At 41.6% G+C, this 25,531-nt stretch overlaps 1 protein-coding gene across 1 annotated transcript in view; it reads right to left on the reverse strand.

The window, feature by feature from the left end:
• Positions 1-18,184: 18,184 nt before the first annotated feature.
• Positions 18,185-25,531, reverse strand: part of LOC144517448 (uncharacterized) — a 59,384-nt gene continuing 52,037 nt past the window's right edge. The window contains exons 3-4 of the mRNA XM_078249579.1: positions 19,452-19,559; positions 18,185-18,266 (exon numbers count right to left, since the gene is read on the reverse strand). Of these exons, the coding sequence (XP_078105705.1) occupies positions 18,185-18,266; positions 19,452-19,559 (190 nt within the window). The remainder of the gene's footprint in view (positions 18,267-19,451; positions 19,560-25,531) is intronic.

Below are 25,531 nucleotides of genomic sequence, written 5' to 3' on the forward strand. Positions count from 1 at the left end.
GGATTACCACATAGATTTAAAGAAAGTAAGTAAAGCATGTTTGAAGAAAGAGAAACAAGCCAAAAAAAAGAGTTAAAGCTGCAGGCAGGACACAAGACTTAATGTGACTATTATCTGGGTCTAGAGATAAATGTGAAATATTGATAAACATCCATTTCTTCAGTGTTGGACTTCAAATTAAATAGCAGCCGTTGCTCCTCAGGCTCTGCCAGCCCACCTGGGCTGAGCCGCTCTCTGGGAATGATCCACAGTAATGAAACTGTATTATTTAGTTTATAAAGAACTAATTGACTTGAAAAGTACAGTCTCACTCGCACTTTTCACTTACGCTGTACCAAAACCATGTTTGTTTTTTTTCATTTCATTTTCTGCTGCTTTATTAAAGGACTCATCATTACCTCACTGTTTCTACTCAACTTTATTTTTTCTGTCTCCATACTTGAGTTCTCAAACTACACTTACTTTCTGTAACCATGGCTACAACTGATCAAATATCCCAACATGGCAGTGATGGGGTTTTTAAACCACCCTCGGCACTAGCGCTTCAGGGGTTCATGCAATCTTTGCATGAATTTGGAAGACCGTAAAGATGTTCCCATTGCATGTTAGAGCCTAAACTAAGGCTACATTTACATTAAGAGTCTTTGATACAGACGTTCTTTGTAAATGTCAAATCATTTGCATTACACAGCTTGGATGTGGTGTGTGTTTACACACCCATGCAGTTATGTGACGCACATATACTGCCCACAGAGTAACCAAGGATGACATTTCAACAGACACACGCCAACATACAGCACAGTCAAAGAATGTAGATGTTGTTTTTGTTAAATAATGCGCTGGTTTATATTTAAAGCAATAAAACATTAATTTAATGCAAAACCGTACACACAAACAAGAAAAAAGCAGCATTTTTATGTTTCAGCTTATATTAGCCTACATCTATAGTATCTATATCCATAGTCTATATCGACAACGTTTCATTAACGGGATTGTTCCGGTGCTGCCGGAGGTTCCACAGGATGTTCCTAATTTTCGGCCAGATTCCCCTTACCTTCTGCTTTCTTTGAGTTGGCATTCTAAACCCCGGTTGATTCGGCAAACATCCTCAGAGCTAGAACCGACAATCAAATTCTATTTATCTTTTCTTTTGAGTAAAATTCTCATCACACAATTGACAGCCATTTTAATTCCAGAGCTTGCCTCCCTACGTGCACATGTTCCACCAAAAAAAGTCGAAAGCTATTCGAGGCTATTTCTCAGAGGCACCGTCGCTAAGGCCGCGACGCTGTAACTGCGCGCCCAAGACAATTGTGATTGGTTTAAAGAAATGCCAATAAACTAGCCAGACCCTCCTCTGCAGCACTGTGGAGGAAGGTCTGGCACTGCGTGACTAACCTGCTGCTGACTCTGCTAGCTAGCCAGCTGGTCGGTCAAGTTTTTAAATGTACACATCAGAGCAAACACAGATGATAAGGTGAAGATGGTTATCCGCTATCCGATGGCTAACCTATGGCTACCCGAAACCCAGAGAGAAATGTTTTGGGTATACTCACTCATAGGCGTAATTTACAGGGGGGGATAGGGGGGGAGACAACACCCCCCCCCCCCCCCAAAAAAACAAATCACAACTGGGCTTTTTCCCAAGTTGTTGTTGCTTTTTAAGATTTTCATTGCTTATTTCAACATTTTCATTGCTTTTTTGTCAGCTTTTCCTTATGTTTTTGTCGCTTTTTTCAATACATGCAGACAACCTCCCTCGATAGTTGGAGATCTCAACACCCCCAATGTTAAACCCAAAGTTACGCCCTTGTACACACTCAACACCATAATATCAAATGTACTTAACTAACCAACGTATGGTCTCATTGGCCAGAAACTGTGTGCTTTTAAACTTTATGTTAAATTGTATGTGATGGTGTTTGAATCACCTGTGATTTACCTGTATCTTTAGATCAATGGGATTGGATGATTTGATTGGTTGTTGAATAATTGGGACCCAACTTCCAGCTGTAGTAGTGGCACTGCCCTTGTATGTAAATAACTGAATGGACCCTGATTATTTCAAACCCTCTGAAAAAGGCTTTGTGCGGAAACGCGTAAGCGTTGATCTATTCTGATGTAAGCCTAATCAAACAAGTGAAATAAGAGTATTTTGTCCTCCTTAACTTGGAAAACCTGAGATGTGGTACCTTTTCTCCACTTTTTGGAACACGCTATTCAACTGTGACTCTTTTCCTGTGTGCCAATCTGTCGCAACATTCTGCTTTATAATGAATTATGCACTTGTTTAAGGAGCTGATGGGATTACATTTCACTGGAATTGTACCTCCTATGATTTCATGTGACAAATACAAATTGATTGATTGAAATAGTTGGGTCTACATAATATTTATGCAAACACAAGTCAGTTTTATTTCTGTAATTTTTCTAAGTAAATTTTTTAACATTTTGTTCCTTCATTTAAGAGTCCATTAAACCAATTGTAAGCCCCTTACTGTATTAACAATGACATGCAAATTCCTGACAGGGAAGCATGACTAGTGAAAGGCCTGTTGACAGTGAGTGAGTGAGTGGAGCAAACATGTGACGCTGCATGGTGGCGGTCAGTCATTAGCTGATTACAACTGCACCAGTTAATCTGATGCCATGCTAGGCCACTACCCCCTTTGGCATGAATTAACCTCCAGAGTTGTGGCAGAGGCATGGATCGATTAGATCTTGCACACACAATCACACAGATTACAAGGAAAAACTGAAAAAAGAAAAACGTGTACTGTGAATCGGTTCCAAGAAACTGAAGTCAACCCAGATCCACCAATCTCAGCATGCTTCCGTGTGTGTGTGTGTGTGTGTGTGTGTGTGTGTGTGTGTGTGTGTGTGTGTGTATGTATATGGCTGTGAATGCTTACTGTGTGTGTAGGAGGGGGGTGTATGTTGTTTTCCCTTAGGCACCAGAGGGGTGAACTATCAATCTATCAATTACAGCTTGATGCAGCCCCTTCTCTCCACCCTGGGGGCACAGCGAGGCACACTTTAGTGAGATCAACACCTCCTCTCCCAGAGATCTGAGGTGATTCCTGCCTTAAAACGCCTCCCGCGAATGGGAGGCGGGTGGAGCGCGTTACTGCTGCAGCTACAGCACATCAATATGTAAAGCCCAAGCAGCTGCTTGTTCGTTCTCTCCTCCCTCTGAAATATCCACGTCTTTTGTTGGGGAACAAAGTGTTGTTTTAATAAGATGCGAAAATGCAAAAATGCAAACGTGATAAATAGAATAACCTATATAGAGCTTCCTCTTGTACCTAAGATATACATTTTGAATGTGTACCCTTCAAAAATTAAGAAAGATATATACTGTTATAGGTATGTGCATCCCGCAAGCCAAAGGGCTTATTGCGCTTCATCGCACAAGTATTTTAATTACATAAAAATACTTTTCTTCCAATTTTAGTTCAATGAAAAGACTTGTGACGAAGGTCCAGAGAGGCCAAAACGTTACGTTTCTTCAATAAATGGAGATGCTGTAGCAAGAGAACAGTGTGGGAGTTTTCTTTTTTAAGTCTAAAGAAAATAAATCGACCAAGAATCAATGGGTTGGACAAACGTAATGGCATCATGTGTGGTATTGGAAAAGATAACTTATATATTGAGAAATGAACAGAAAGATTTTGAGGAAATCTGGAAACCCTTTATCACATTCCTCGAAAGTGCAGGCATCAGAGATACCCTAACATAAGGCCAATATCCTATTTTCTCTTTTATATAACCACCCTAGAGACGGGAATGGCTTTGGGAGTGCTGTTTTACTTTGACATTATTGTATTATTGTGATATTGCGAAGTGTCTATAGCACGTGTCAAACTCAAGGCGAGGGGCAAAATCGAGACCCTCGCAGATTTTGATCCGGCCCGCATATCAATTTAGGTTTTTTTCCCCACGTTTTTGCCACTTTTTTCAATGTTTCTGACGCTTTTTACGATTGCTTTCCAAAGTTTTTGTCATTTATTTTCTACCTTTTTGGCTAACAAACTTTTTTGCCGACTATTTTAGGGCTTTATGTTGACCACACTCTAAGTGAAAAGACTATATAAGACATGCAAAGATATTTGACTTTTTTCAAAATAAAAGCATGTCAATAAACTACACGTCTGGCTCTTAATGTGATTCTCATTTTCCAGTGTGGCCCTCAGTAAAACTGAGTTTGACACCCCTGGTCTATGGAGTGGGACGGGGGGGGGGGGATATGGTTCAATGTTGTTGTTGGTACTACTAATAAAACTAATAAACAGTGTTAACAAAAAAAAGATGATACAATGCAGGCTTCAGTGGCTCCATCATCTTGCAATGCAGATAGATCCTCATTAAAATGTGTGTGGAGGCCATAGGATGCAAGCATCTGAATGGTAATTCATAGCTAAGATTCTTCATGTTTTTTTTTCACTTTGAATAGAAACATTACTCCTACGTGCCAGGCGTTGGCGTCCTCTCTCCTGAGGGCCAGTTAGGCACGGGGCTCCATGTGACTGATACTGAGGGGATGCGCTGGCTGCCTCCCAGTCACTCGCCAGCTGTCTCTCATCCCACATCATCCACTAACACACACAGCCAAAAGGAAGACGCACCGTCCCTTCAGCCACTGGCTTTCCTGAGGGTGAAGGAGCAGACTACGGTCCTTTGTGAGTATTGGCCTTGTGAGGGAGCGTGGGTAAAAAATGCTGCCATAAAGAAATTAATTAAGCCTGCAATTATTTTTTTATTGTATTTTCATTGAATTGAGTTTTAGTTTGCATTTATTCTGTTTTATTTTCAACATAAATTGAGTTTTACTTTGCAGTTATTCTGTTTTATTTTCACCACAAATTGAGTTTAAGTGACCTGGTGAGGTTTCACTATAAGCCCCCGTTGGGATTCTGACCTCTCCAGCACACACTCTTTCTCTTTCCATGGTTGTGTTTTATGGTGTTTTGTTTTGTATTTTCATAAATGTAAGCAAATCAATAAATCAAATTGAGCGGCTGCGACCGCACATGGTGAGTAAGCAAGTAGCGGTGGGAATCCCCAGAGGAATGATTCAATATTACCACGATACTTATGTCACAATACGATATTATCACGATACTTATGTCACAATACGATAATACCATGATACTTATGTCACAATACGAAATTTCCACGATACTTAGGTCACAATACGATAATACCATGATACTTATGTCACAATACGATATTATCACGATACTTATGTAAGCAAGTAGCGGTGGGAATCCCCAGAGGAATGATACGATACTTATGTCACAAAATGATACTACCATGAAACTTATGTCACAGTACAATATTATCACGATACTTATGTCACAATACGAAATTATCGTGATACTTATGTTACAATATGGTACTACCATGATACTTATGTCACAATACGATATCACGTTACTTATGTCACAATACAATATTATCACGATACTTATGTCACAATACGAAATTATCGTTATACTTATGTTACAATATGATACTACCATGACACTTATGTCACAATACGATATCACGTTACTTATGTCACAATACAATATTATCACGATACTTATGTCACAATACGAAATTATCGTTATACTTATGTTACAATATGATACTACCATGATACTTATGTCACAATACAATATCACGTTACTTATGTCACAATACGATATTATCATGATACTTATGTCACATTACGTCCGTGTACGGACACAGTATTGCCACGGAAAATATTGCGATATTATGCTGTATTGATTTTCCTCACACCTCTGTAAGCCAGAGAGAGAAGTGTGTTTCTTCCAGGTCCAGAAAATTACGCAACATGCAGATACACAGACGTGCTATTGTACAGCATCACGGGTAAATCCCTACTCCTGGTAAGCACTTTTGAGTTTAATGAATCAGAAAGGACACAGGGGTTCATATTTGAAAGGAAATTACTTATTTTATCATCTGATGTGAGGCTGCCCATCCTACAACAGAGCCACAAAAGTTGCAATGAAGTGGTAATTAGAACCTTTGAGCAAATGTCAAATATTTATTTTTCTACTTTCTTTATGCACAGTGTAACGTAAAAGACTGTACAGGATCTAGGGGCTTGAAATGGAACTGGCCTCATCAGTGACAGCCAAAAGGACAAAAGGTCTGAGGCTTTGTAAAAAAAAAAAAAAGTTCCAACGCCCCAAAAACTATGGCCAAAGACAAAGGTGGATAAAGTCGTTCGGCCGTGTGGAAAAGGTCATTTTGGCAGGGGTTGGGTCTAATGTCAGATTTCATATTAAGAATTTTGTTCGGAGGGAGAAAGAGAATTGCTTTACTTTAATTCACAATGTGCCACGATGTGTTAAATTGCTCCCATGTCCGAAAATAACAGCCCTTCACACTGAAACACACACCCTTGTTATTAGGGCCGGCTCGTACTGAACCTAGGCATTTTCCGTCAGTAGGAGAGACGTGTGTGTACATCTGTGAGTGTGTGTGTGTGTGTGTGTGTGTGTGTGTGTGTGTGTGTGTGTGTGTGTGTGAGGGGGGTGGGGTTGGGAGTGAAGCTGTTTCAGGAACTATTGCACCCTTCCCTCCTGCTGATAAAAACAATCAATCACTAATTACTTTCGACACAAAGCAACACAACACAGATATGATCAAGCTCTATGACACCTAAATACAACTCTAGCTGAGGGAGATTTTGACTCGAGTTTGAGACTCGGACTCGAGTCACCCATAGTGACTTCAGACTTGACTTGAGACTCGTCCTCAAAAGACTTCGGACTCGACCTCGAGATGCGGGACTCGTGAACAATCTTAAATTTTTAGGAAACGTCTGATGAGCTGAATGTTATTCCCCTTCCTGCATAACCTATGACCTACCTACATAATACGTAACGTATCAGCTGTGCGCGGCCACACGTGAGAAAGAACAACAAATATGTCGACAGCAACGGCAGCCATTCATCAGAATCTTTGGCTTTAAAAACTTCATACAAAGCCCAAACAAAAGAAGCGCTGAACGCAAAATATGTGGACTCTATAGCTGAGAGACTTGAGACTTGACTTGGACTCTAGCGCAGAGATTTGAGACTTGACTTGGACTCTAGCTGAGAGACTCGGATTTGACTGGGACTTATGCGCAGATATTTTAGATTTTACTTGGACCCTAGCTCAGAGACTTGAGATTTTACATAGACTAGCTGAGGGACTTGACTTGGACTCTAGCGCAGAGACTTGAGACTTGACTTAGACTCTAGCTCAGAGATTTGAGACTTGACTTAGACTCTAGCTCAGAGATTTGAGATGTGACTTAGGCTCTGCTGCAGGCAGCTACGCATAACATAATAGGTGTTGGAAAAGGTGGAGCCCATGACCTTTTGTCAAAAAGGGCAGACAGCAGAGCAGCACCAGTAATACTATTAACCCTGAATTAACTAATGAACTTACCCCCATTGATGTCTCTCCATGTCGGCTGTTTCTTTCGGCTGCTCCGAGGGCAGCAATCAAGCTTTTATTTGCACATACACTAGTCCTGCTGCATGATTGCCTGATTCCATGGCAATGACTTTTCCACTGAGCATGCTTAGGTTCAATAGTCATTTATTTTTTATTTTTCAAGTGCATTTTATAGACAAGAATACCACTTTCTAATGATGCATTTTAACCTTCACAGCTACAAAACGACTTAACAAAATACAGACTGGCAGCTAAAGGCTTAATCAGCATTGTGTGAACTCGTTTAGCAAGGGCTCAAATGTAACAAACATTCATTTATACGTACATGTTCCGCAATCTGGTTTTAAAACAAGTTGATGATTGCCTGCAAAGTGAAAAAAAAAAAGAAGCAAAGTAAACCCCACCCCAGTGGCACAAAAGCTGTCGTCTTGGCAATAGCCTTGATTTATTACAACAATTAAACTAATGAGTACAAATTAACATGGTAATTTGTTGATGCTGAAATGTGACAAGTCGTACCTTAATGAATGTGTTAATTTGAAGCAGCCACTGCTGATGTTGTCAGTTACAAGGTGCCACCGTGGAAACAAGTTCAAAGAATACATCCTCAAAATGAGTGATTTGTATATTAATTACTCACCGATTCTCTGTTCACTGTGGAGGAATGCGACAATGACAACGTTTTCTTCATGAATTCAAGGCAACACTCGGTGAGTAAATAATATACAAATGGTCATTTTGAGGCTAAGGTATTCCTTTAATGACTTCCTTGCTTCATTGTTGGTGTTTTTAGAATAGGTATAGTTTTGTGAATTACGAGTTTTATTCCATATATGGCAACTGGCTGTATCTGAGACACTCACTCACATTCATCAACTTCAAAACTTGCAACTCTACACTACAGAGTTTAGGATCACTTGATCTCCAGCCAATCCCTCTCATGGGAAGAGCTGGCAGGGATGCAGCGAATGACCGCTATAAAGAAAAACAAAGCTTTTAATCAGTGCAACAATATTGTTCTCAGGTTCAATGTGGGTATAGTCAGAGTGAAGAAAGGAGACATTAGAGGAAACTTGCCTCTGTATATCTAGCTGACTGCTGGCTGCTATACGTTTTACACGCTATGTTTAGAGAAGGACTGGGGCTCGGGTTGTTGATGCTAACCACATTCAACAACAGCAAATACCACGCTGCATTTGGACAATCTCTGGCCATCCCCCAGCATCACAGAAAATAACACACAGAGAAATGCCTGCAGAAACATCCAATATGTTGTTCTGTTCCAAAAGCTGTGCTGAAACCGAGTAAGTGAATACTCTGGGATTACATTTCACCCTGTATCCTCCCAGATGGCACCTAATCTCAAATTACAAACTGCTTCCAGACAGCCGGGGAAATGAAAAGTCCCGGAACTTGGACTGATGCTGAGAGTAGTTCTCTTTACCCACCTTTAAGAATCACCATTGCCAAGAAACACTGAAAAACTTTCTTTTACAGTCTTCAAACCATATCAGTAAAAGACTGCCCTCATAATATCAGTCAAAGAGGCTCCTCCAGTTACAAGTACTCACTTAATTTCTATCTTTTGGGCTTCATAACGTGATATTCATTCTTTTATGTTGTCATTTTGTGTGTCTTGTGTGTTCTTTTTTGTATATGAATTCAACACACTCATAAACGGGTTCGTATGATATCATACGAAACGTGCCAAGGGACGACTGCAGTTTAAAAGCTACACTCTAGTACAGTGGATCAAATGGTGACATCTGTGTTTTAAACTGTGCATGGTCCCTTTTAAAGAAATAAAATAAGAATGAATGGATATTTCAGAGAGAACATTGCTTTCTCTATAACACCCATGTACAAAACAGAGCAGAAAACAGCAACACAAGTTCACAAGAAAGTAACCACCTCCGTCTAATCATCTTTTCAGTTAGTTATTGCCTTCATTGTCAGCTTCAAGGTAGTCTGGATCAACGGAAGTACATTTCCAGAATAAAGCCTGACATCCGGCGCTCGGCTCACACGCAGGATGTCCACTCTCTGCGTTTTGCCGTTCTCAAAATCCCCTCACCACGGGAAACAACAAGCTTTGAGCTAGCAAGCTACACGATTAAAAAAGCAAGTTTTACAGAACATTTGCAATCGAGGAACAAGGCAGGCCTGCTTGGTTCTTTCGGGGGAATGATTTTAAATATTTAAAAAGAATATGTTTACGGCATTTCCTCTCTAACTGGGAGGAGATTGCTGTGGACAAAGTACACGCGGCGATACACTGGTAAGATCAAATGAGGTCTAACCATGTATCAAGCTAATTTAAATAGCTCACGTTACTGTACTGTGTGATCAGTTAACTTCAGTTAATATTGTATTGGGATTGGTTTAAAGTAATGCAAACAACCCAGAGCGTTTTTTTCTCCTATCCCAGAATGCATTTGCGGTGTGGAGATTGGTCTGGCAATGCGAGACCAGCTTCACGGCAATAACTGTACAAACGAGGCAGCTAATTCACCGTGGGTGGTGAACATATTGTGACAGAAACACCAGCTGGGCGTTTGTAAAAAATCTAGTAAGCAACACATTGCGGCATTTGATTTCAACATGCTCTTTTGATGTGGAGCAGTTTCTAGCTCATCTGTTAGGTACTGATGAGGATAATTCAGGGGGATCAATGTCACTGCTGCTGCTGGCCAGCAGTGAAGCTCACTCTGCAAACACCCTCACATTTTTCAGCAATGCCAAGCCCTGGCCTAAAGAGCCTATTTCAACCCTGAGAACTCCCAAGAGGAGCGCAGAAAAACTATCCGGCAGAGCCAAATTCCCGATCGATTGGCTTCTGCACATCACAGAGACAGAGACAGAGCGAGGGTTAGGAGGAGGAGGCCAGACGGGACGGGAGCTGCTTGGTGGGCTTAACTGAAAGATGATCACAATGATGACGAGAAAGGGACTGATTCCATCCAGCACAAATCTGTATAATCGGGAGGATCACTTCAGGGGAGAAAACACACTCAAACCCAATCTCTCCGCTCACTTTCATCTCCTCTGAGTGATGGCTATCAACAAATGAGCTATTCAACGGAGCGTGTAAAACTTTGAACCATGGAACAATGCTTTAGTCGGGATCTGTAGTGATACTAAACTGTACAGGAAATTGGATTCTGCTGAGGTGAGTGCAAAAAATGACAAAAAAGCAGGACTTAGTATGAGTGAGCCCAAACTTTAGTTCACATGAGCATTCATTAAACAGAATTAAATCTCATGCAAAACACATCAACCAATAAGACATATGCAACCTCTGTTCATTGGAGCTTCTAAATGTAATGCAGTGAAGGTTCACAAAAGTCACTGTTCAGATCTGATCGCGGTTTTGAGTGATGGATCGGAGCTATTTTCGGATCAGCACAAAAAAGGAGGCGCAATATTTATTTTTTTGTTAAATGCTTTCCATTTGTTACTGAAAGAACTGTCATAAAACACAGCTCGTTCAAGCGGGGAAAACAAAGGACTTTTTTCTAAACTTAACTAGTCGTTTTGGTGCCTAAACTTAGCTGTCGTCGCCGCATAAAGCTCACTTTTTGTCACCTAAACTTAACCGTATTGTCCGCTGAAACGTGCGGCAGCTCGCAGTGCTCTGTACCCGCCTCGAAGCTCCGTATTCTCGGGTAACTCAACCACCAAACTGCCGCTGATACAACGGAGCTGTAGCCGGCGTCACGGCTTTTCAAAGTTCCTCCGCTCCTCCAGCAGCCATGACTGTCTCTATCAACTGATTTTAACCTGCTCCGTTCACGCGAACATACAACTGATTTTAACATGTTCACTTCAACAGAAAACTGCGTTTCCTGTATCTTTTAACGGCAACCCTCCATAGAGATTTATCAGCCTACTTTAAGTAACAGCAACAGTAAAAAATTATTTCACACTAATGTTATGGTTAAACTTTGCAATTGATACGCTGTTCACATGCATTCTGAATTGTGAGTGTTGATCCGTAGGGACCACGGCTCAACTATGGTCTGTTACACCACTAATGAAGGTTATGACAGCAGTATCTGCACAGCAAGCAATAGGGACTCAAACTAGCTAAACTAAACTAGTTTTTAAATATATATTTATTATATTTAATATAATAAAAATATATTATGAATGTTTAAAAAGAAAGGGCCTAGTACTTTTTCCAGTTTAGTACAAATACAGGGCCCAATTGCCTCTATTTGAGATTGAATGGTAAAAAATATTATTTTCTGATAAAAAAAGACTTGACAGAATAATCAAATAATCAACCATGAAGAATCAAGGGTCACATGGCCTTAAGCTTTGCATTCTTCTGCACAAGGACAAACACTGCATAGCCAATCTGTTGGTTTTCACAGATGAGTATACTGAAGTGCAATAAAAATAAATAAATAAATAAAATAGCCTGAATGGTGGTGTAGAGTGAAGTCCTGTGGAGTGTGGTTGTGAAACAAAGAGAAACATAGCTTTCATTCTTTGCAAAACTATTTTAGAGCCCCAGAAGTAGGCACAGAAAGAACCATTATGTAAATAATCTGGGCATTTATCTATGTGGATCCAGCTCTTAACGGAGCAGCAATATGTCCTCCAGAAACTCCCAGCGGGGTCCTGCTGGCAAGCACAGTCTCCCAGTGGGGCTGAGGATTGGACCTCACACATCCACACTCGGTAGGCTGCATCATGGGGCCGTCGGCCGAGCTCACACATACTCATGCGTTCTCTCATGGCCCATGGAAAGTTAATTGACTGCCTTTTGGAGGCGACAAGCCCGTGATAGTGATGAATTAGTGCTTCTTCCCATCATTGCCAGAGCGCTAAAGTCTGCTTGGTCCGTCACAAATCAAACCTGCTCCCATATAGGGAGGAGAGTACAGGATTTTGGAGATGTGGAGGGAAATTAACAGACAAGGAGCCAATAATTGAGGTAACACAAACAAACCCAATAGTGGAAATCAAGAATGCTTGTTAGTTTCTCTGACTTTAAGAGCCCAAACAAAGCAGCCGTTCCAGTGAGGATGTGGGGAGATAATGATGCAACTGCAACAGAGCAATTATCTAATATCCTTTATTTTATTCTGATGGAAAAAAACAGGAATCTTAGCTATACAAATGGGGGAACGGAGTTCGTTTACCTTTTGTCTGCTAAACTCAACTGCAACGGCCACTGAAAGGACAATCATCTCGAGGAGCCCTGTACCCGGCTCACAGTCACCTTCTCTCAGCAAGTTAACTCTACAGACCTACAGTTAGAAATGCAATAAACTTTGCAATGTCTTCAAAAATATAACTGAGATTCTGCATTTAGTTGCAATGGACGGGTCCCCAAGGAGTCCAGCTCCATCCCGGGCGGCGCGCACGATGACTAACAGCTGACGTTGCAAGAGGAAACAGAAGCGAGCATAAATGGCTTAACCCAGCGTCTTTCCTGCCAACGCCCACTCTCTTGTCAACAAGATGGACGACATGACACTGCTGATTGCCGACCACTGCATGGATAGCTGCGTTATGGTAGTCTCACATTGCCAGACTTCCTCCACAGTGCTGCTCAGGAAGGTCTGGCTAGTCTACACAGCATTCCGGGATGGGAGAAAAACGTGCTCTGGTTTATTGCCATTTCTTTAAACCAATCACAATGGTCCTGGAAGGCGCCGGACGCTGCAAAATAGCCTCAGAAAGGAGCTGGTTTTGGTGGAACATGTGTACGTTCTAGGGATGCACCGAATTCAGATTTTTAGGGTTCGGCCGAATACCGAGTCCACTGGTTAAGATTCTGCAGAATCTTCAGCTCGCGAGCTTCAGTTCCAATGAGACAACCTGTAGGGGGACCGAAGCTGGAAAAGTTGCACAGTATGCCTTTAAATGTAGTTTGATATTACTTTATATGTCTTCATACAAAAATAAAAACTTTTGCAACTAAAAACTGCAAAAGTGCCAAGCTTTGGCCAGCTTTCAAATACATTTAATGCAAGTATAAAACTGTTAAATAAAAAGAGCTTTTACATTTCGCTTTAAAGTGCTGTACTCAGATCAAACAAAAAAGAATGCTAAATGTGGTTTAAGGTTTAATACTTCAGCTACCAGGTTGACTGTTGAAATGTGAACTCGACTGGGCACATTGAACTTCCTAAAATTAGGCCCTTTCTTTTTAGAACTGTGGCAACTACAGTCCATTCAACAGAACTTTTGTGATGTGTCACAATCACATAATGGATACACATTTAGGTGTATGTGTGTGTGTGTGTGTGTGTGTGTGTGTGTGTAACCAGTTCATAGTCCACCACTGGCTGGAATCTGTACATTCTTTTGCAGAAACAGAAGCTGGTCTACGTGTTTTGGAGTGAGCATGCTCCGCTGTACAGTTACAATGTCTCCCGGCAGTTGAGAACACTCTCTGACGCAACGGTGGGAGTTTAGAGCACTGAAAGAGAGTGCGTTGGTTGACTGGCACGTTAGAAGGAGGTACTTTAGGTTGTTGTTCGTCGACGTCTTTAATGTTAATCTCTGGGTGATGCCGTACCATGTGAGTTCTCAAGTTTGTGGTGTTTCCAAAACACTTAACTTTCGCTTTGCAAAGCCTGCACATAGCATGATTATCTATCAAGTTCCGTCTTCCCCTCGAGGTTATGAAAGCCGAAATGTGTCCAAACTCTCGCCTTCAATGAGGATGGAGCGTTCTCTTAATACAGCCATGGGATGGAGCAGGTTGAATAATTCTTTCTGTGAGGTTTGCCATTGTTTGTGCCGACTAAACTACTTCTGCTGCACTCCTTCTTCTTCTGATTATGGCAAGAGTGCCCCAGTGTCAGTGTGAATTTGACGCAGCGCCATCTATGGGAATGGCGAGGTAATGTCATTTCAGGAAAATAGTGTAAAAAATATATATATATATATATATATATATATATATATATATATATATATATATATATATATATATATATATATAAATTGATTTTGGAATTCTATGAATCGATTTTGAATCTCGATTCACATTTGAATAGATTTTTTTGCTTACACCAAAACTCTTTAAAGTTGTTTTCATTTTCACATTGCTTAGATTAGAAAACAGTGTTGTGACTCAAAAACCAAGTACTGTAGGGAGTTAGGAAAATACCGTTGGTAAAGAAAACACAAGTGATGTCCTTTACCAGTGCTATAAAGTAGATGTGCTCAGTAAAAGCCACGCACTCTGGTGAAGGAGAACGTACTTCTGCCGACACCTGCTTGCGTTCAAATGAATGCAACTGGGGCAGAGTATTCAAGGAAATCTATAAATATTCCCCCAGCTCCTATGACTGGCATTGTGGTTATTTATAAATCCCATCCAGCTGAATGTGCCGAATGCTGCGTCACAATCCCAAACAATCATACAGATGCAACTAACAATCAGCAACCTTTTTTCAGCTCTAGCACCATGCAGAAAATTGAACATGATTTTAATTACAAACAAAACAATGGCTGCTTCCAAGACAGAAATGAGACAGTGTCTTCATAATCAGGCGCTGTTGGTGCAGAGACAACTAAATCTCAAGTCAAGTATTGTGAATGACTACAATGCAATCTCAGAGCAGGCCGGTAATGACACGTTTTTTTTTTTTTAAATGCAGGGATGACAAGTGTTGGTGCAACAGAGCTAGAGAAAGTACAGAATGGAAACATAAGCCACTGACAAGTTCAATGATGTAGGGCTACAATTTGGGAGGGGGCGGAAACATCAGTGAGCCAGTCGACATCAAAGTGTGCCGAGATGAAATGAAGGCACAGTCGACTGAGTGGTGTGAGGCTAACTTTGCCCCTACACAGCCTGCATGCTGATCACACAGACTGCCACTCCCATTCCATTTCAGAGGCAAAGCAGCGCAGCCATTTGTCAAGGGTATTGTGGTTTGAGTAAACCAGCCACTCACTATGCATCTCAGCACAAAATAATACCATCGTGAGCCAGGGGCAAATTAATATTTCGTTGCATCAGGCAGTCCGTGGACTGAATTAAGCAACTTTGGACTGACGGCAGGTTTTTTGTCTCTCGAAAAAGGCCGCCAAAAAAGGTGAAAAACTGCTTATTTCTTACTTTATCCTAATAAAGTCACAAGCTGACAGCACACTTATGAGCTTATGATCTTTTGCACCCTGAAACAGATGCAAAGTTATACCAAACCAAATCTAAGGAATAAGCAATTTGTTGGAAGCGTTCTTCATCCAACACTGTGCATATTTTACAATCATACAAAAGATATCTGAGACCTGAGAACAAATGCAGATATAATGGGAACAGAGCAATATGCATTGTCAATATGCACAAAGGCATCAATAACCATGCAGACTGGAAAACAATAAGCAGCTTATCCCCCTTTCTACACTCTTACTTCTCAAGACGTTTTGCAGAGGGCCAAAGAATAGCAGAATGAACAGATGAGGCAATTTAATTTCACCAACGTCATTGTAAAAGACCAATAACTGCATTAGAGGTTGGTGTTGTTGTGACTACCTTGGGCAACACCACAGACGTGGTCAGACTTCATTAAACATGCAAAGCTGACTCCCTCCAAGTCAAGAGCAAAGACAAACAGGAACAAATTAGCATATTTGCTTTTCTAAATTAACAACAGTACTGAGAGCGAGAGACGCAGATGTTGAGGGCCCAACTCAGATAAACATGGTTAACAAGAAGACATGGCTGTAGAACCTGTCAGACAAAGACGTTTTCCAGCTGAGGAAGAAAGTTCTGGCCTAGGGATTCAACTTTACAGGGGTATTTGAGGAGGTCTTCACGGGTCCACTCGGTCTTGAGGAACCGAGATCTGACCCAGGACCTGAATTGGAACCAAAGTCTCTCTATTAGAGTGTGTTTGTGTCAACTGCTTTTTAGATTGGGTCTAATTTTTCTCGGAAATATTTGGATCAGGATTCCCTTCCGATTGGGCCTCTCCCATCCCAGTATTTGATCAGCTGCTACATAATCAGTCATCCAAGACAACATCGATTGAGTATGTCATGAGAACTTACACAGAACACACATAATGTAAATATTACGTGGCAATAAAGTGACATATTTGGTTTTTTAAAACGAAACATACATGTTTTCTGAAGTGCTCTTTACTTATGAGGATCATAATACAACAACACGAAGGCTGCTGTCCGAAACAATAGACAGTACAGACGGCAAACTTTATTCCTACTTTTAACCTTGACAAAGGCAGCATTTACCAGAGACACTCTTTCCATAAAAGCCCTAGACATTTAACCTACCCTGCTTACTGTTTACCAGAGTAAATTAAAGTGTCGCATCCACACCTTTCTGACATCGGAATTGGATTTGCATTTGACAATATTGAAACATTCCGAAAGTGACAATGCAACAAATATTTTACTGTAAGTGTCTGGAACTTAGCGCCACCCAAGACGACTGTGCCTGCTATAAAGAAATGCAGACAACCCAGAGGATTTTTTCCCCCCTCCTATCCCAAACTGTATCTGTGGTGTAGCCAGACCTTACTCCACAGCGCTGGGGAGATAGGTCTGGCAGTGCGAGACTAGAATCACCATGAATCCTTTTCCTTAAAGTTCTATAAAAGTTGTTTTAAAGTGAACTGAGCAATGTAATAATGTCTAGTAAAAAGCAGGATCACCATGAATCTGCACGTACCTGATTATAAAGTCCAAAAGTGGAGAGTGTTCTTATCTCTTGCTGTTACCTTTTTCCTGCTGCTGACACATTTAATCTTATATCTGCCAAATATAAAAGCCCAATAATCTGTCTCCTAAGCGGCTTCAATGTACAGCGGCATATTGCTTCCCAGTGTGATTTTAGCTGCAGCAGTGTGTCACTTCCTCCTGTGCGTCTCAGGGGTTTAAACATAATTGCATTCATTATCCAATCTACACAACTACGGTACCTCCTATTGTAAGTTCCAGCGTGACCCAAACGTCATTCAGTACACAACTCCCTGGGCAACTGTAATTGACGTGCACTTGTTCTTCATGTTCTTTGGAAAATACTTCCTAATAGAGTTGGACAGCTCAAGACCTCACTGTAATCACAAGTGTTTTGCACTGGTTCTTTCTACTCTCTTTGTCTCCACAGCTAATTAGAAACAATAAACATGGTGAACAAACACTACTCATTAGGGCTTTCACTATATTCTTCCTCCCCTGGCTTTTAAAAGCCTATAGAGCGAGATTTTTGTATCTCTCTTCCCCCCACAAACCTGCCTTTAGCATTGCTCTCAAGCTCATTGCTGGATACTTGACAGATACAGTGAGCACGGCGTCAAGAATAAAAACTCCTTTGAAATTGCCATGAAGCTTTTGAAGCCTATGTCCCACTGCTCAACGCTCTCAGGGTTTTCATCTCTCCCCCATCTCTCCTCATTTGCAAAGGAGCTCTCAGGGCCTCGCGCTGTAATGAACTCCAAGGAAAGCGAATCCACAGAAAGGACATTGACAGCCAGGCAGGGCATTACTGTACTGTATGTGCCGCAAGTTGCTTTATGCAAACACACTGCTCGCAATAATCTACACAGTTATTGCAGTGCAGCAGGACTTGTTACTCATTTTCTAAGACTAGTGCAGTGCCTGCTCGGAAGGGGCCGATTGCTTGGTTCCCAGTAATTGTTTAGTATTTAGTTTTTCACTTTATCTAACTATAAGTGCGGCTCAATCACACGCAGCGCATCTAGAGATTAAGCATGTCGCCTTTTTTCATCTAGTTGTCACACATCCAGGTAGCGATGTGGCCCGGGCGGGGGAAGCAGGGAGCCGGGCTCAGCCTGCTGGGGAAGCCAATCCTAAACAGCGTGCAGAACGATCAGAGCGATGTGCACAACCGCCGGCAACAAAAAAACATGCTGGAGAGCCAAAGAGCTTGGGCGTTCATCTATCTCAGGGGTGTCAAACATACGGCCTGCCAAAGGGTCCAATCAGGCCCACTGGATGACGTTGCAAAGTGTGAAAATTGCAGAGAAGTAATGAATTCCAATTACAAATGTACCACTTTAATCTCAGAGAATATCCAAGTTCTTTTTCTGTAAATTTACGACTTTAATCTCCGAAATTCTGAGTTTTTTCTCAGAATATTACCCTTCTCTCCCGGGTCCGTAACATTAATTTTATTCCTACAATGGCCTTAGAACGCTGTCGGAGCAGAAACAACTTGCATTTGCCAACATCAAGCTGACAAGAAACTCTGTGGCAGATACAGTTTCTGATCTTTCTGGAGAGGTTTACTGGTCTGACCCACTTGAGATCAAATTAGGGGGATGTGTCCCATGAACTAAAATGAGTTTGACACCCCTGATCTAACATGTTTGTGTACGATTAATTTCATCATTTGCATGTAGGGTAAACAGCAATCAGTTTTTGGCAGATGACCGCCTTTTGGCACGATACCGGTAGCCGGTGAACCGCAATCAATGAGCTTTTTAGGGATGCAGCAAACTGCCCGCCCCCGCTGCTGTGCTGCGCCTGCGGGAGACACACACGCACGCATAGATTCCTTGATTTATAGTTATAGATATATACAGAATATAGATAGATATAGATATCCTTCAACTCTTTCACAACCAAGACAGTGGGAATTTGAAGGAAGAGATATGTCATCACGGGGGGGGGGGTGTTCTGCCAGCTCTATCCCAGAAAGTAGTCTGTTCCCATACTGTGTTTATACAGTACTTCATGTCTGTGGTTGGGATGAGTGTTGTTCATTTTCTATCTGAGTGGGTTTGGTGGCTGAGGAGGCCACCCACCAGCGTGTACACAGTAGGCGCTGGAAGTCTTCACGAGGAAAAGGAAAAGCTTGACAGACAAAGAAACACTCAACAAATTAGACGTTTTATCAGGCTTATAAACAGAGTGATACTGCAAACTAGCATCAGGACAGAACTGTTGTAATGAGATAGTCTGTCAGGAAATGGGCTTAGCAAGTTGTGGTCTGATGGAGAAAAGGTGACTTCAATAAAAACCCTTTGATTTACCCAAAAGATGCAGACTTCCATTTGCGACAGGGGTAACTTCTTCTATATGGAGGGGCAATAAGGTTTAGAGGGATCTCTGAGACTTCTACGGGCAATGAGGCGTGTCGCCTGCAACATAAAAAAAGAGAGGCACATTGAAGCGGTTCATAAAGCACATTTCATCACAGTTCAAGAAAACATAGTGGCATATTTTCATATGTGGTTGATAGACGATGATAGAGTGATGATAGACGATGTTTCTGTCGCAGCATGAAAGGCGCCGTACTGTATACCAGAGAGGGGGGGCGTTAGCATGCTAACTCCCACTGAGCTTAACGTTGCATTTGGCAGAAAGAGAGATTACTGTTGTCCACTGCCTGCAGCATTTAAATGCCTTTAAATCAGGGGCGGGAACTCATATATATGTGCATTATCACAACGGGCTGAATCAGCACACAGAGCTCAGTGCCAGGTAGGGAGCAGAGGGAGGACGAGGACGAGAGAAAGAGATGAGGGACATGATCAGAATGTACCAGGCTGAGTGCAATGTGAGACAACAACAGAGGCTGTGGAGAACAGATATGAACAGGAAGGAAACGCACGACAAGAGGAAGGAGATGAGAAATTGTTTTGGTTATCTAACTTGTTAGCATAATGACCTTCCCGAGTTCAAGTCTTTGAAACTCTGCAATGGCAAACAAGACATGGTCATCATTTAACAGGTAAATTATAGTGTTGCACAACTAGGGTTGGAAACCAAAACCCGGTTCTAAATGAGAACAGATTCCAAAATGCCAAGAACTGGGTATGCATAAAAACCGGACGGCGCTGCGCATTTAGCTGCGTCTTGTTTTTGAGTCAGACCCAACAATTAAAGCTGGGTACCTTCCTCCACAGCGCTGCGGAGGAAGGTCTGGCTAGTCCACACAGCATTCCGGGATGGGAGAAAAACGTGCTCTGGTGTATTGACATTTCTGTAAACCAATCACAATCGTCTTTTTGGTGGCGCCGAGCACCGGGCAGAGCCACGGTGCCGCTGCAAAATAGTCTCGAGAAGGAACTTGTTTTGGTTTAACATCGTGTACGTTCAAAGGTTGTTTTAGTATTGCAACAGAAAACTCAGATTGGACAGATAGTCCAGCTAGCCGTCTGGATTGAGATTGGATGACACACTTGACTGTCCTGCTGTTACAGACGTGAACTAACCACAGGCAGCTGCCTCCTTCATGGACTCACTTTTAGGACAACAATACAATATTTACTGACATCACAAAGTCTTTCACGATACAATTTCGATTCAATTCAATTGAGGAGCTTGCGACCGATATGACACGATACATAAGCCCATTTAACACAATCAGCTACATTTAAATACAGTATATGTACAAAAAGCAACTTAAATATGAATTGACAAAACACAATGGATATTTGCCGTTATTTTGTGCCATTAATAAAAACTATTTTTCTGGCCAGGCCTGTACAATTATAGGGGAAACTGTGTTAAATAAAGCACCTTGTCATTGAACCATCCTCACAGTGAGGACTGATGCCGACTGGTACACCAGATAATGTGCTGACTCCGGACGACTTTGGCCTCCTTGCAGAGCATCTTTCCCAACATTACTGAAGTGTTCTGTGTTCTTTTTAAGGGAGAAAAAAAGGCCGTCCTTGCAAAGTCATTCCCCTCTAATAGATTTTTATTTTTTTCAAACATGTTCTCTTCTAATAGCAGCAATGACAGCGCCTGTGTCTGATCGGCACGCAACAATCAAAACAATCACAGAGAAGACAGAGGCATTTTCTGCTATTATCAGAAGAGCTCTGCAGGCAGCAGAACTAACGGTAAATGTTCACTCAGATGATCACAACTGTCTGGGACTTCCCCGCTTGTCAACTGGGAATTAAGGAGCATTTAAGTCGGTCTTGATGAACTCATAAACCTTCAAGGTGGACAGCCCAGGGAGCATTAACTTCAAGAGGGTGGGTAAAGACGGATATAAAAACGAGCATGGAAGAGATCCCTCTAATTAGCCCGAGATAAGAACAAGACGGGACTGTAGTTGAGGGAAAAAAAACAAGGTTCTACCTCAAAGGGATGACGATTTTGGAGATGAATACATGACCCTCTCGCCATCAGGCAGTGGCACTTTGGCCAACCCATCCAAGAGGCCCCTAGTTATTTTAACATTTTGTGATTTATCAGGATAGTACAGGCTTTTTGGTTTTTTTACTACCACATCATATTTAGATTAAAAAGAGTTTCATGTTCCAGTGCTCCCTAGTGAACAACTTTAAAGTCATTATCTGCACCATTGTCCCATGAATAAATTGTTTTGCTCGACTACTTTCATAATCAAACACTGTATGAACTTAATAACAGGATCCAACACTTCCATAAATGGCTACAACCATATTTAGCTGCAATATGAATGTAGCCAAAGTAAATTAAAAAGCACAAGTGGCTCTCACTGATTAATATATTAAATATCAGTTTTGTTTTCATTATATTTCTATATCATTTTTTATATTGTATCATGGATCATATATTATAACTTTTTTAAACAGCTTCTTTTCGATATAAATATTAACATCCAAAAATAAAAGTATAAAAGTATGGGGAAGTGACCAGTGTAGTCTAATGTATACTATTATAGTGGGTGTACTGTAGCTTACTGTATATTTGCCAGAATCTGCCTTTGGGGGAGGAAGGGGGCATATCATAGTGGGGGGGCCTAGGTGTCTTCCCCCAGGAAAGTTTTAAGCATCAACGACTTCATTTCCTGCATTCTGATGCACTTTAATGCACCAATTTAAAATACCTTTATTCAGTCTATAGATGTTAAGAAAAAAGCACAGATGACAATTCAAAATGTATCAAAAATATAATGGAAATTAGCCTATGTTGTTACGTGTCATTGGTCATTTTTAAGTGGGTAGCCTATATAGAAATCCTGGAGCTTACTATCACGTAGACTACACCAATGGAAGTGATATTGATAAGATAAGCGTTGTGATTTACGTAAAACAGCGTCAGCTTTTTTTGCCAGCTTTCCTTCCTGCATTTTGCCTGTAAAATTGTGTCTGTGTTCTTCATATTTATGTAGAATTATAGTTTGCTCTTCTTATGTAAAATATGCGGCTCTGGTAGATGTTTGCGATTGGTCGTGCTGTGCAAACCCCGCCTCTTTTATGTGAACGCGCGCGTCGCTGGATTGGGAAACCCTGGGTTGACTGAACTAGTTGTTAACCACCGTCGTGACACAGCTGATGTGGGACCGCGGTTGTTAGGGTTAGTGAAGCCGGATAACTGAAAGAAATCCAGGGCACGTTGATCTTGATTCGTAGTACAGGCCTCTGAGGAACGGACATGCGTTTCCAAAGGTAAAAGTCTTTCGTTTGCGCGGGGAAGGCAGCTCCGCTCACTGGCTTGAAAGCGCTGTGTTTTATAACCCGCCCATCCACCCTGATCTCCTCCCTATGCAGTCCACAGCATTCTTATCAAGGGGGTAAGCTTCGCTTCAGAGCTCAAACCTCCTATGGCGCCATTTTGATGCTACCAAACGATCACCCGACGTTAGCATCCCATTGACTGCCATTCATTTTGGCGTCACTTTGACAGAGAATACCTTTACATCTGAAGCGTTTAAAGACTCTATTTGTCCGTTGTTTATTTCTAAAGAAACACGACAATGTACAAAAGGCTCCATTACCTTGTAGCTCACGTTATGGCTCCGTAGTAGACGTTTTTGTAAAAATAGGCTAACGTTTGTGTCATAACCACGAGACTTACTGTCTCATAGTAGAGGAATTACCGTATAGTACAGGAGAAGCTTGCAGGCAGTTTGGACTCACATTAGCTGTTTAAGTTTAATTACTAATGTTAAATATCATTTTAGTGATCAATAATTAGCCTGTGCCTATGTTATCTCCTTACATATACCTACGCTCTCCGTCTCTGCTAGATTGGGAATGATTGAGATTTCTCTTAGCACAGCTACCAGAAGACTTCCAACTTTCAGACAGGTTGCTCACGTCACATCTACGTCTTCAAGCTCAGTTGGAGGCTGCTCAGTAACGCTCAGCCATCACCGGAAAAGCAACGGGATCTGTTGGTTCATTATATACTGTCTATGATTCTTATACAGCAGCAGTCAATGTGGTGCATACTAAATATGTTTGAAATTAGTTAATGTCCCAAATATAAAAACATGATCTAACAACCAGGTCCTGTAGTTGCCCTCATAAACCCTTGAACTCATTGCAAAGTGATGCAGCTTGTGATGGGAAGACCCTGTGTCAAATGTAAATCTAACAGCAGCATGCCATATGGATAAACGTGCCCCGAGGACAAGTGGGTTGTGCTCTTTGGCGACCCAGAGCTGACAGTAATAATCTCTCATCCATGGAGGTTAAGTCCTGGGTGGAGAATTCCCGCTGCCTGCCTTATAAGCTTCCTGTTATCACTGGAGTGCAGGTTCTCTGCTTACATAATGCCAATCTCCAAACACTCTGGCTCACAAAACTTCTTAACTGTCAGAGGGCTGGCAAAGTGATTTCAAGGACTAATTGAGCTTAATAGTAGTGCTGGAAAACACACACGTACGCACACACACACACACACACACACACACACAAACAGACACAGACACACACGCACACAGGAAATGCCCACTGCTACAGAAATTTCTCACCTATACAAGTTCTCACCTATTATGCTTTTGTGTTTTTTCCCTTTCCTTGTGTTTTAGTTTTTTGTTCATTAAAAGGTCTGCAAAGTTAAAAAAAAGCACAAAGTCCATCCCAAAGGGAGTTGTCTCTCCCACAGAAAACACATTCTCCTGAACAGCCTGAACCCCTAGTTTGAATTCCAGCCTTATGTCCGTAATTTGTTTACGTCACTATGGGACACTTTGCAAAATGCTCACCTAGTGGCTAGTTTGGCACACTCTCAAACAAAGCTCTTCGGAGCGTAGGCCAGGACGAGTTTGTTTAGTGGTACCACTGTTCGAGCGTCTTCTCAACATGGGCATACAGCAGGATTCACTTCAAAACTGAAGCTCAGGATGGATCGATACCAGCTGTCTGTGACCCAACTTCAAACTTGGAAACTGTACGTTTTGCCACTTTCATGTTGTTTTACTGATTATTTTGGCAGGTTTGCCTGTTGAAGTTAACGTTAGCCGTTGCGCAGCTAATGTTTAGATTGTAGACCCACAGGCCGGAGAAATGTTTCAGCATTATGTAATACTGAGAGTAGTCTCACATTGCCAGACCTTCCTCCACAGCGAAGCAGAGGAGGGTCTGGCTGGTCCACACAGCATTCCGGGATGGGAGAAAAACGTTCTCTGGTTTATTGGCATTTCTTCAAACCAATCACAATCATCATGGGCGTTGCTAAGCTCCGTACGGAGCCCTGGTACCACTTGTTTTGGTGTAACATATGTGAGTTCAAAGGTTGTTTTAGTCGTGCAACAGAAAACTCAGATTGGACAGATAGTCTAGCTAGATTTACCCTGCAGAGATCTGAGGAGCAGTTAACCATAGTCTTCACAAATCCACCGGAGGTTAGAACGTGGCTAACTGTTTTTTCATGTTCCTTTTTGTGAAATGTTGTACTGCAGCAACAAAGACGCTGTTTTCAAGTTTTGGCTGCAATGATGTTACAGCAGTGTTATTTAATAAAGCATCAATAAAGTTACCGTTTATTACATCAATTGAATGTTTTAACATTTTATCTTTCCATTCTTTAACAGACTGACAATGTTAAAATCATGTTATGTTCTCTGTACGGAACGCCATCGATCGCCTGTACGGAACACAGTTAACCCCTCGGATCTTCTGTACACAGACGAATAAGTTAATTTCTCCCACTTTTCTCAAAAATGATTGGTCCACAAGACATTAATCAAAGTTTAAACCAATCAACGGTAGCGAGTAGTATGAAAGACGGAAGTCTGGAGGTTGGTTGGGGTGGTGGACGGGTCAAACAACACAGGACTTTCACCCAGGAGACCGGAGTTTGTGTCCCATTGTTGTGCCGCGTCACTTAAATGTACATTTTGTAATCCACAATCTTTCCCTAACCCTAACTGTCCTGCGTG

Source organism: Sander vitreus, chromosome 4 (assembly GCF_031162955.1).
Source record: "Sander vitreus isolate 19-12246 chromosome 4, sanVit1, whole genome shotgun sequence".
NCBI lineage: Eukaryota > Metazoa > Chordata > Actinopteri > Perciformes > Percidae > Sander > Sander vitreus.